Source organism: Podarcis filfolensis (genome assembly GCF_964270895.1).
Source record: "Podarcis filfolensis genome assembly, chromosome: 16".
NCBI lineage: Eukaryota > Metazoa > Chordata > Lepidosauria > Squamata > Lacertidae > Podarcis > Podarcis filfolensis.
Genome location: NC_139620.1, coordinates 39,920,252 through 39,932,539, shown reverse-complemented (window position 1 = coordinate 39,932,539; position 12,288 = coordinate 39,920,252). Strand labels below are relative to the sequence as shown.

General features: G+C 41.5%; 1 protein-coding gene across 39 annotated transcripts in view; it reads left to right on the top strand.

Moving 5' to 3' along the window:
* Positions 1-12,288, top strand: part of CLIP1 (CAP-Gly domain containing linker protein 1) — a 108,278-nt gene that overhangs the window by 45,620 nt on the left and 50,370 nt on the right. For 19 of the 39 annotated variants that reach the window (XM_083589638.1, XM_083589636.1, XM_083589647.1 and 16 more), the window contains 6 exons: positions 442-546; positions 2,633-3,577; positions 5,175-5,291; positions 6,365-6,422; positions 6,569-6,652; positions 7,442-7,598. In XM_083589638.1, the coding sequence (XP_083445764.1) occupies positions 442-546; positions 2,633-3,577; positions 5,175-5,291; positions 6,365-6,422; positions 6,569-6,652; positions 7,442-7,598 (1,466 nt within the window). The remainder of the gene's footprint in view (positions 1-441; positions 547-2,632; positions 3,578-5,174; positions 5,292-6,364; positions 6,423-6,568; positions 6,653-7,441; positions 7,599-12,288) is intronic. The other 20 variants (XM_083589619.1, XM_083589616.1, XM_083589639.1 and 17 more) reach the window with 5 other exon arrangements.

Here is a 12,288-nt window from a genome sequence, read left to right as displayed (position 1 = left end):
AGCACAGAACAAGTCTTTGCCCTCAGGTATTTGAATCGCATCTTACAAAGCATTAACTATTCTAATTTGTGCTGATAATTGTCACACTGAAAAATAACTTTGGCTGCATGACTTTACCTTGCCATTTCTTCTTCTTTTTCTTTTTCTTCTTCTTCTTCTTCTTCTTCTTCTCCATGCTCCTTTGTCTCTCTGTGTGCACATCTTTTCTCTCAACATATCAGCCATTTGTCGTCACACACTTTCAAGTCGGTCTTTCTCACCTGCAACATCACCTTGTTTGTTTTTTTCTTTTTTGGTTTTGTTACCCACGTGCCTCTTTTGCTGCTCATCACTGGTAGAAGACAACTGGTGGCACATCCTGCATGTAGCTCCTCTTTCCTCTTGTGCTGGCATGTGATGGTGGCACTGTTGTGTTCTCTTCCTTTCCCTTTTTACTAACAGACGCAGACCAAACTGGAGCATGCGCGCATTAAGGAGCTTGAACAGAGCCTGCTCTTTGAAAAGACCAAAGCTGAGAAACTCCAGAGGGAGTTAGAAGACACTAGGGTAATGAACTTCACTGTTTTAAATGAACAAGACCTGATTTTGGTTTTGGGTTTTTTCGTGATGGGGAAGGTTCCTGAGGCTGAAGCTGAATGGGCATAAGATGTCTGGGGAGAAGATCGGATATGTCACCCTGTCTTCTACTGCCATTACACTGTTAAGAGTACAGTGGTGTTGGGTACAATTAAACATACAATTAATTTCTTAAAATGGCTTTCTTACTGTAACAAAATCCAGGTAAGATACTTTCAAATGAAAGAGTAGAGAATAACACATCCAAAAGCACATCCACAGTGAGTGAAGACCTTGCAATTCTACACAGTCGTTCCTCAGCTGATGATAAAATAGTTTGTTGTGAAGACTAATTTTGATGTTTTGGTTCAGTTTAGTGGTGATTCTTCCTGCAGTGATTGATGTTGTAAGGAAAGGGCTTTAAAAGTTCTTGGATAGCTCAGTGCCGCTTTGGTTACTTGTGGGGCTTGTACGGAAACGTGACCTTTTGTGAAGAACCTGAGGGGATGGAGTTGTATCGTTATGCATTTCTACACACGCTGCCATTTGTCTTGGTTAGAAGCAGCAGCCCCAGTCCTTAAGCTGTTTCCAGTAAGAGCTCTGCTGAAGACAGTAAAGTTAGATGAGGCAAACTTTCCCCCTTCACCCTTGGTGCTTCATCTGAATCTGGATCACTTCAAACAGTCAGAGTTTGAAAATATTTGTAGCTATGCCCTGAACTTCTGTTTTGTACTTTTTAGCAGACATAACACAACTTTTATTTGAATATTTTGCTTTGAAATGGAATAGTTTGTGGCTAGAACCTGAAGCATTCCTTTAACTTTGAGCCTCTGCCAGTTAGACATCTCACTTCTGGAGGTCAAAACCTGATTCTTAACTTCAGGCATGTCAACTTGCTGCGTCCTGCTCCAAAACCTACTTGCAGCTTATCAAATCATCTTTCTTTTGCATCTGAATAAGACTCTTAACCAAATGGATCATTTTCATCCCAGTCAGAAATGTGCCAGTGTCCAAATATTAGCACATGACACTTGTTCAGAGTCTCATGGGGAGAGCGGGGGGGGGGGGGGAGGAAAGACTTGGCAAAGTTTAGAGTGAGCTTGGTTTTGGATGGAGGTAGCTTAGTTTATAGGACTGGGAAGGGAAACTCTTGTCTGTCTACCACAGCCAGGATTTTATGAAAAGCTTGTTTTCATTTATTCTAGATGCTTTACATCCTTCTTCACCATCCAGGATGATTTGGACTAGAACACTTAATCAGTCCTATCCAGCACGTACAGTCATACCTCATGTTGCTTCCGCTTCAGGTTACGTCTTTTCAAGTTGCATCCCATGGCAACCCAGAAGTACCGGAACGGTTACTTCCTGGTTTTGCCACTCGCGCATGCGCAGAAGCGCTAAATCATGCCACTCATGTGCGCAGACATGGCACTTCTAGACACAAACGCTTCGAGTTGTGGACGTGCCTCTGGGACGGATTACGTCCGCAACTCAAGGTTCCACTGTATGCGTTTTTAGTATAATCCTAAAAATGTAAAGGAAATGTTAGTCTAAGGCCCCTTTTAGTACGGTTGAAAGGGCCATGACCACATTCTGCCTCCAGCTCCAGCCAGAGCTAGATCTGCCTTGTGCTTTACAAACTGTCAAGTAAAATGTGCTGCCGTTCTAAGCTTTTGACTTAACCCGTTTTGTATTATCACTAACTTCAGTCAGATAACCTACAGATCAGTTGGAGCTAAAGTGTAATTTTGAATATACCTGAGAACTATGTGCTTTTGGAGGCAAGGACTTTTTAAAAAGAACAACTAAATGATGGTCATGAAGCTGTTATAGGCACATGTTCAGTAGCTTTTAATTTATCATTCCTTGACCTCAATTTGCAATATCACCAAAGGTGGAAATTTAAAGTAGATTGCCAAGATTTAGTTAACCTTCCAGAAACCCTCCTGGGAAGTGCTAGAAAAGCCAAGTTACTGTCCTGAGGAAGTGATCAGCAAACCTCTCCACTCTTAAATGAAATCCACTGTTTTAACCATTTCTGCCCTCTTTTTGTTTTTTTTAATGCTTCTGATGCTAGGTGGCCACTGTATCAGAAAAATCTAGGATAATGGAACTGGAAAGAGATCTAGTACTGCGGCAGAAAGAAGTAACTGAGTTACGAGCAAGATTAGAGTCCAGTAAGCCAGTCAGCAACGTGGACACTTCTCTCTCACTGCTGCAAGAAATCAGCACACTGCAAGAGAAGATGGCACTGCTAAGCAAGGAGCATCAGGATGAGGTGAAGTCACTGAAAGAGAAGGTTGGAATCAGTGAAGAGTCATGCCATAAGGAAATTAAAACCTTGTTGGCATCCAATGAAAAGATGTTGAAAGAGAATGAGTCCCTGAAAATGAAGCTGGATGCTGCCCACAAGGAGAATTCAGATGTGATTGAGTTATGGAAATCCAAGCTGGAGTCTGCCATTGCTTCACATCATCAAGCAATGGAAGAGCTGAAGACCTCTTTCAGCAAAGGAGTTGGGGCTCAGACAGCTGAATTTGCAGAGCTCAAGACCCAGATTGAGAAGATGAGAGTGGAGCATCAGCGCGAAACATCAAACCTGAAACTAAAGCAAGAAAACGAGAGGCTGCATCTCCTGAAGGAGGTTGAAACTCTGAAAGAGAAGCTGCTGGAAGTCACAGAGGACAAGGAGAGAAGCTTGGAGGCCTTGAACACCAAATTAGAAAGTGCTGAAGATCAGCATTTGGTGGAAATGGAAGACACTCTGAACAAGTTACAGGAGGCCGAGATAAAGGTAAAGACGCTAGAGGGGCTCCAGGCCAAGTGCACAGAACAAGCCAAGGAGATTGATAATCTTAAAGCAAAGATCAAAGGCACTGAAACAAAGCTCTTGGAACTAGATGCTCTTCAGATGGCAAGTTCTGAAGGTAAACTGGAGCTGGAGAAGCTTAGCAAGGAGCTTGAGGCAGCTGAAAAAAAGATACAGAGTTTAGAGAATGACAGGAATAATGAAAGTAGCCAGGTTTGTACCAACATCCATCCATCCATTTATTTTTTTCATTTTTAAAAAACTTTTATTTATGCTGTTTTGTGGTAGTCTGTTCTTAGAGAAAGGGTGTTATGAAATATTATTTAGTGATGAGTTTTTAAAAATCCAGACATAAAACATATCTATCAGTGGGCAGACAGAACAAAGTCCTTCATGCAGTGCATAAACTATGTCGTTGCTGCCACAAGACGGCTGTCAGGGCCACCGCTTATATGGCTTTAGATGGAGATGAGGCGATGTCTTGAAGGATAAATGTCAATGGCTACTAGTCATGATGGCTAGATGCTGCTTGCTGGTTCAGAGGTCGTGTGCCTTTGAATTCCAGTTGCTGGGAACCAACAGCAGGAAAATGCATTTATGCCCATGTTTTGCTTATGGGCCTGCTGTGGGCTTGTGGTTGGCCACTATGGAAAAATAGGATGGTGGGCTAGATGTGTTTTTATTTTGAGTACTATTTTGGTATATGTGTTAACTATTCAGGCAGCAATGAGCACACTTCCTGTTTGTATTGCAACCTACCAGAGTTTTAATCCAGTCTAGAAATCTGCTTGTTGCAACTCCAGAGTTCAGAGTCTGCCTGAACTGCTTATTGGCTCCTGGGAATTCTGCCCAGCGTGAGATGCAGAGGAAGTGTTGGGCTCCGATGCTCCCTCTATCCTCTGCCTTGACCGAGAAGCCATTTTGGCATATAAGCAATATATATAATAATAATATAGCAACAACAGAAATGCTTTATCTCCCTATGAGAGAGGTGAAAGATCTTTAAGAGAGAGAGGTTGTTTTTCTTGAATTAGGAAAAAAATAGGTTTTGATTTTCCTAGTTATTTATTGTTCTTAGTTATGCAGGGCTCCTAGTGGTGTTTTGTGCAGCTACTGAGCATGTATACCCCTGCTTAGCTTTAGCAGTGCTGTAGCACCAGGTGCTCTCAGGATTTACAAGTTCCAACTAGAGCAAATAGCTAGCAGGTTTCCTTCTTGCACAATTAAACACTGTGATAATAACAGTGCTTGTAATGCCCTATCACAAAACCCCCTCACATGATAACTTAGATACTAGCTTTTACATATTTCCTTTCAGGCATCAATTGTTTTTTAAAGTCCTGTGGAATTGCAGATTTCCTGCAAGTTGAACAGTTAGACCTTTATCATTAGAAGGCTGTTCATGACCTATGCAACTGACCATAATTTCAATCATGGGAATGAATGTATGTCCAATGTGACAAATGCTTATTGTTTCACAGTGTGATCAAAGCAAATACTTGCACAATCTTAAGATCAGAAGTAGGCCCCATTAATTTCAGTGGACTAGCCATTTAGTATTGGAGCCTAAAACTAAGACAATTTAAAAAATTCAGTAATCATGATTATATTCCTAATGCAAAAATGAAAATATACATGATACTTCTGAACACAATTCTAATTTAGTTTACATACCATTTTCTGTTTAGTTTATATTCATGCATTTTGTTTATTTTTACCTCCTTTTTATTATTATTTAATACTTCAACAAAATCCTTTGTTTTGTCCTTTTGTAACTTTTATTTTCACACAACATAATAATCCTTGCTAGGCTGTTAGTCTGGTCAAAGAACTACAAGCGAAAGAGCAAAAGATTCTTGATCTTGAAAATCACTTGGGTGAAGTAAATCAGCTTAAAGATTCTTTGGGAAAGGAGCTTGAAGATTTGGTAAGTAGCTGGTGGAAATTTCACCTGCACCCCCTGAACTATGCTTTGCGGCTTTTATAATTGGGATTTATTGGAAATTTCAGATCTAGTCATTTTTACATCCACCTGTGTCTTTGGCAAAATTGGACAGGAAACTATTAGCTCTCTTGTTGATTAAACCTCTGTGGCTTGAAATGTTGCCTTGTAGTAAATCCTAAAAACATAATGAAGTGCCTTTCTGCACCATCTATTGGATTCCACTGGTATGTTTGTGTCTGGGCAAGAGCCATGTCTTTTGTTTCCCACTCGTTGCTCATGGTCCACACGTTGCTGGTCTGCCTTTCTCAGGGTCACTGCAATTTTTGGAGTATTAAAAGTTCAATATTTTATTAACCTAGGAAGCTGCATTGTATAGAGTAGGACCACTGCTCTTTCTATGCAGTCTGCAGCACAATTAGTTGCATGCAAAACATGGGTCCCAGTGCTGGGCTGCAGCCCCTATGAGCATCTGACAGAAAGCAAAGATATATCCATTAGTGGCTGACCCTCCACACAGACGCTTATATCTGAAAATAGAAGCAACGATGTACTCACTCCTCGTGCCTCCCAGTCTATTGTGCACTTATTGATAGGTGTGATGTTGGACTAAGTGGCAATTGCCACAGACCAAGAAAAGTGTTATAACAACACATGGTCCATAATGTTTTTTTCTTTATAACAGCACACCAATAGGGTACAGGCATCTGTCTGTGCAACAGCCCACATGTTACAGATTTGGGAAAACCCAAAGCTGTTGGTTTTAACATAAAATAAGGAGGAGTTCTGCTTCCCAGATGCTCTCTCAGACTCGAAATACACCAAGTCAGAGTTTTCTCCGTTGGTCTGTAGCAAAGGTCATTGTGTTGTCCACAGTTTTCAGGTGACTTCATGTCCTTTTCACATGCCCTGTAAAGAAGAGTGAGGTGCTGTGAAGACCCTGTGTTGTTGGCTTAAAGGTGTATTGAACCAATTACAGTATATCTTTTAAAAAATCAGTGTAGTGCCTTACCATATTAAGCCAAATGGTTAAATGTGATTTTTTTTCTACCTCCCAGAAAGAAAAATTTACTGAGGCTGGTGATGAGGCAGAAAGTATACAAAAATCTATGCAAGGTATGGTTCCTAAGAATGCAATTAAATCTTTTTATATGAGTGTGGCAGACAGACAGAATTGCTTCCTTTTATCATACATGCCTTATTCTAAATGTAATGTGACATTGTTTAAAAATCTAACCAATGCTAACATTTTATTCCCATAGAAACTGTTGAAAAACTAAACCAAAAAGAACAACAATTTGCACACATGTCATCTGAACTGGATCAGCTGAGATCTAACTTGGCAGGTAAGAGAAGGTGACTAGGTTGAAATATTGGGTTTTTTTATAGTACATTTTCATGTGATGTTCCAACCATTACATGTGGCACATTTTATTTTATTCATAAATTCTGGACAAACAACAGGAATGTTACAGGTTTATTTTTGGTAATTTTATCCTACCTTTAATGCAACCTGAAAGACAATTCTAAAAACAGCATCAAGAAATCCACCACAGGGCATGTGACATCTGGCCTCTTGAAAATGAAGCCTAGATCTTGAAGTTTAGCCTCCTTGCTGCTTAGACATTTGCCGCCACCCTAGATCTAGACAACATTGCTGGAAGGTCAGATCCCCCTCCCAGGACCCCTCGTCTCTGCCAACTTTCCTCAGCCTCTGGACTGGACTTGCTGGTACTCCTCTCCTTCCTAGTGGTCGGCTCCCATCCACCCTCTGAGATGGGGCTTTGCAAACTATCTTTCATACTAGCAGGAGAAGCCCCTCTCTGATTCTGTCCTGCCTCCTTTCTTTTGCAGGATTTCTCCAGAGTTGCTTAACTCCAGATAGACTTTTGCTTTTGTGCTATTCATCCTGTTGGTCAAAGCTTTTGATGTTGTTTACATTCAATTCCAAGTTTGAAACTCCACATGTAACTTTCCATTTGAAGTCAGCTGCATTCTTGGAGATTAGATAGACCGATAGATCCTTACTTTACATTAAAGTTTATGCTTTCCATCTCTTATGTCTTCAGAGCATGTGGTTTGTTTTTGAATATACTGTTTATGTACTTGGTTGATCACTTTTCTTCCTTCTTCAGCCATGGAGAAGAAAATGAAAGAAAGAGAAGAGAGAGAGCGCCAACTGATCGAGGCTAAAGCCAAACTCCAAAACGATATAGCCGAAATAATGAAATCCTCAGGAGACAGTTCTTCACAGCTTACAAAGATGAATGATGATCTCCGGCAAAAAGAGAAGTAATTTACCTTTCCTGGCACTTTCTGCTATCCTTGACCTGGTTGCCAGGAGCTGTGCATTTTCTCTGATTTCGTTTTGAGGAGGATGAGTTCATCTTACCAAACTCTCTTTAGTTGTGCATCTGGCTCTTGGGTTATAATACTTCTAAACTGTTCCTCATGTGTGGTGCTGTTGATTTCAACCCAAGGAATGTGGGCAACATTAACCAAGGAATTTTGTTTTGTTTTGTTGCATGTATTTTGGCTAGTAAGCAAAGCAAACCTTAGAGCAAGGTGGGTGGGGATCTCAGTGGCAGATCACCTGCAGAAGTCAGTTCTTGGCATCTCAGGTTCAGAAAGCTTCCTCAAGTTGAAGGCCCTTCCCAGCCCTGCCTGGAGATCCTGGAAGCAGAACAGTCTGCATGCATGTCATTAGAGCTGGGTGATATTTCAGGTCATCGTCTGAAACTGGAATGAAATTCAGATTGCGATACTGGTTTCAGACATTTTGAGCTAGCAATATATCACGGCTTCCTAGCCACTGCCAGCACAGTGCATTTAACTCCCAACTGCCTGCCTGCCTGCCTCTACTGTGCTGGCAGCGGCCGGTGAGCCGCAATTTATTGCTAGTTCAAAGTGGCTGCTCACCTGCCTGTGTGTTTGCTTTTGCCTGAGCAAGTGGGCTGCCTCTTTCCTTTCGGTTGGTTGCTCTTCCTGCAGCCAGCCAGGAGGGAAGAGGCTGCCAAATGTGCAGGCAGGCGGATGGAGCACCTTCTCAGGCTCCCCTTGGCTGAGGCCAGGCTGCAGAGGGAGGGAGCAGGAGCTCCTTCGCCCGAGCAAGCAGGCAACCTCCTTCCTTCCCTCCTGGTCGCTCCTCCCTCCACAGCCCAGCCGCTTTTTCAGCCCTTCTCAGTGTTATTTCAGATATCGTGATATATCACTATATCACGATGGTTAGCTGGTGATATGTCACAATCTTGAAAACCAGATATTGCCCAGCCCAACGTGTCATGTACTCTAGCGCTTGGCTACATTCCCTCCCAAAGATGGAGTTAGAAGGATATTCAGCAGCACAGGTGGGGAAAGACCTTTGGATCAAGACCTGTAGAGCGGTATTGGGTTAAATGGACAAACGGTCTGCTTCAACAGAAGAAATATTTATCGCTCTGCCCCCAGCAAAATAGGTGTCCCTTGTGCGGACATGCTGGTTGCCAAGGAATCTAGGGTATGGCCAGGAATGATTTCTGCATGCCAAAGGGGTAAGCAGGAAAGTCTTGTTTGTTCGTTTTTAAATCCCCACCCTCCCAATCTGAAAGCAGTCCAGAACTGCGAACTGTGTGTGCATTGGGGACAGAGAGCTGTGTGCAGGTACCACCTCGTCACCCAGCCAGGGCTGAAAATTAAACTGAAGAGAACCAAATGGCTTGTGCTTAGCCTTAGCTGAAACAATGAAATTTGCTGCCATAAGCAGTGGCGGGAGACACCAACTTAGATGGCTTTAAAAGGGGCTTGATTAGACAGATTCATGGGTGATAAGGCTATCCATGGCTATTAATCTTGATGGAGGACCAGAGGTGGAAGCCTCTGGATACCAGTTTTATGTATTTATTTATTTCATAAAATTTATACCACTTGACTGTAGGAAAAAAACCTCAAATCGGTTTACAAAAAATAACCACTAAAGTTTTTACAACCATAATTAGAAACATACAAAAGGTTAAAATGCCAGTAAAGTAAAACTAATTTGAACTCATACAAACTTTCTAAACATCTGGGTAGGCTTGTCTATTCTTTAAAAAAATACTTTATTCTTTGTTTGTTTTTAAAGTATTGTTTCAATAAACAAAAAAACAAAACAATGCAATAACAACACCGAAGAACAAACAAACAAGAAAAAAATCACATATTCCTTTGACTTCCATTCATCCCACTATGTTTTCTAGGCTTCTTTTTCAATTTCACACTTCGTATTATCACTTCTTGATTTTAATTATCACTTAATTTATTCGTATTCCATATTGTCCTGCAAAGTTCAGTCTAGGCTCATCAAAGCATTTAAATTTTTACAATGTATCTGTAAATATTCTTTAAAGACATTCCATTCTTTATTTAATCTCTATTTTGAATCATCTCTTAAACTTCCAGTCATTTTGGCTAGTTCTATATATTCTATTATCTACACTCTGCTTTTTAAGATACTGTCTAGGTTTGTCATTGCTTTTCTCCCAAGAAGCAGGCGTCTTTTAAAATCTCTCACTGCCTCCATTTCTTCCCCTTCTATTTGCCAGGAGGTGATCTTCAGACCATATTTTGCGCTCTCCTCTTTCACCCTCAATAAAAGGTTCTTTAATACCTCCTCACTTTCTGCCATCAAGGTTGTGTCATGTGCATATCTGAGGTTGTTGATATTTCTTCCGGCAATCTTAATTCCGGCTAGGGATTCATCCAGCCCAGCCTTTCGCATGATGAATTCTGCATATAAGTTAAATAAGCAGGGAGACAATATACAGCCTTGTCGTACTCCTTTCCCAATTTTGAACCAATCAGTTGTTCCATATCCAGTTCTAACTGTAGCTTCTTGTCCCACATAGAGATTTCTCAGGAGACAGATGAGGTGATCAGGCACTCCCATTTCTTTAAGAACTTGCCATAGTTTGCTGTGGTCGACACAGTCAAAGGCTTTTGCATAGTCAATGAAGCAGAAGTAGATGTCTTTCTGGAACTCTCTAGCTTTCTCCACAATCCAGCGCATGTTTGCAATTTGGTCTCTGGTTCATCTGCCTCTTCTAAGTCCAGCTTGCACTTCTGGGAGTTCTCGGTCCACATACTGCTTGAGCCTACCTTGTAGAATTTTAAGCATAACCTTGCTAGCGTGTGAAATGAGTGCAATTGTGCGGTAGTTGGAGCATTCTTTGGCACTGCCCTTCTTTGGGATTGGGATGTAGACTGATCTTCTCCAATCCTCTGGCCACTGCTGAGTTTTCCAAACTTGCTGGCATACTGAGTGTAGCACCTTAACAGCATCATCTTTTAAAATTTTAAATAGTTCAGCTGGAATACCATCACTTCCACTGGCCTTGTTATTTGCAGTGCTTTCTAAGGCCCATTTGACTTCACTCTCCAGGATGTCTGGCTCAAGGTCAGCAACCCCACTACCTGGGGTGTACGAGACATCCATATCTTTCTGGTATAATTCCTCTGTGTATTCTTGCCACCTCTTCTTGATGTCTTCTGCTTCTGTTAGGTCCTTACCACTTTTGTCTATTATGGTAATCTTTGTACGAAATGCTCCTTTCATATCTCTAATTTTCTTGAACAGATCTCTGGTTCTTCCCATTCTGTTGTTTTCCTCTATTTCTTTGCATTGCTCGTTTAAGAAGGCCTTCTTGTCTCTCCTTGATATTTTTTGGAAATCTGCATTCAATTTCCTGTATCTATCTCCCTCGCATTTTGCTTGCCTTCTCTCCCCTGCTATTATTAAGGCCTCGTTGGACAGCCACTTTGCTTTCTTGCGATTCCTTTTCATTGGGATGGTTTTCGTTGCTGTCTCCTGTATAATGTTGCGAGCCTCCATCCATAGTTCTTCAGGCACTGTGTCCACCAAATCTAAATCCTTAAACCTGTTCCTCACTTCCACTGTGTATTCATAAGGGATTTGATTTAGATTGTATCTTACCGGCCCAGTGGTTTTTCCTACTTTCTTCAGTTTAAGCTTGAATTTTACTGTAAGAAGCTGATGATCTGAGTCACAGTCAGCTCCAGGTCTTGTTTTTGCTGACTGTATAGAGCTTCTCCATCTTTGGCTGCAGAGAATATAATCAATCTGATTTCGATGTTGCCCATCTGGTGATGTCCATGTGTAGAGTCGTCTCTTGTGTTGTTGGAAAAGCGTGTTTGTGTTGACCAGCTTGTTCTCTTGACAGAACTCTATTAGCCTTTGCCCTGCTACGTTTTGATCTCCAAGGCCAAACTTGCCAGTTGTTCCTTTTATCTCTTGATTCCCTACTTTAGCATTCCAATCCCCTATAATGAGAAGAACATTCTTCTTTAGTGTCACTTCTATAAGGTGTTGTAAGCCTTCATAGAATTGGTCAATTTCAGTTTCTTCAGCACCAGTAGTTGGTGCATAAAGTTGGATTACTGTGATGTTAAAAGGTCTGCCTTGGATTCGTATCAAGATCATTCTATCATTTTTGAGATTGCATCCCAGTACAGCTTTCGCCGCTCTTTTGTTGACTATGAGGGCCACTCCATTTCTTTTACGGGTTTCTTGCCCACAGTAGTAGATATGATGGTCATCCGAACTGAATTCGCCCATTCCCGTCCATTTTAGTTCACTGATGCCCAGGATGTCAATATTTATTCTTGTCATCTCATTTTTGACCACATCCAACTTACCCAGGTTCATGGTTCTTACATTCCAGGTTCCTACGCAATATTTTTCTTTACAGCATTGGACTTTCCTTTCGCTTCCAGGCATATCCGCAACTGAGCGTCCTTTCGGCTTTGGCCCAGCCGCTTCATCAGCTCTGAATCTACTTGTACTTGTCCTCTGCTCTTCCTCAGTAGCATGTTGGACGCCTTCCGACCTGAGGGGCTCATCTTCCAGCATCATAACTTTTATATGCCTGTTGTCTTTGTCCATAGAGTTTTCTTGGCAGGGATACTGGAGTGGCTTGCCGGTTCCTACTCCAGGTAGATCACGTTTGGT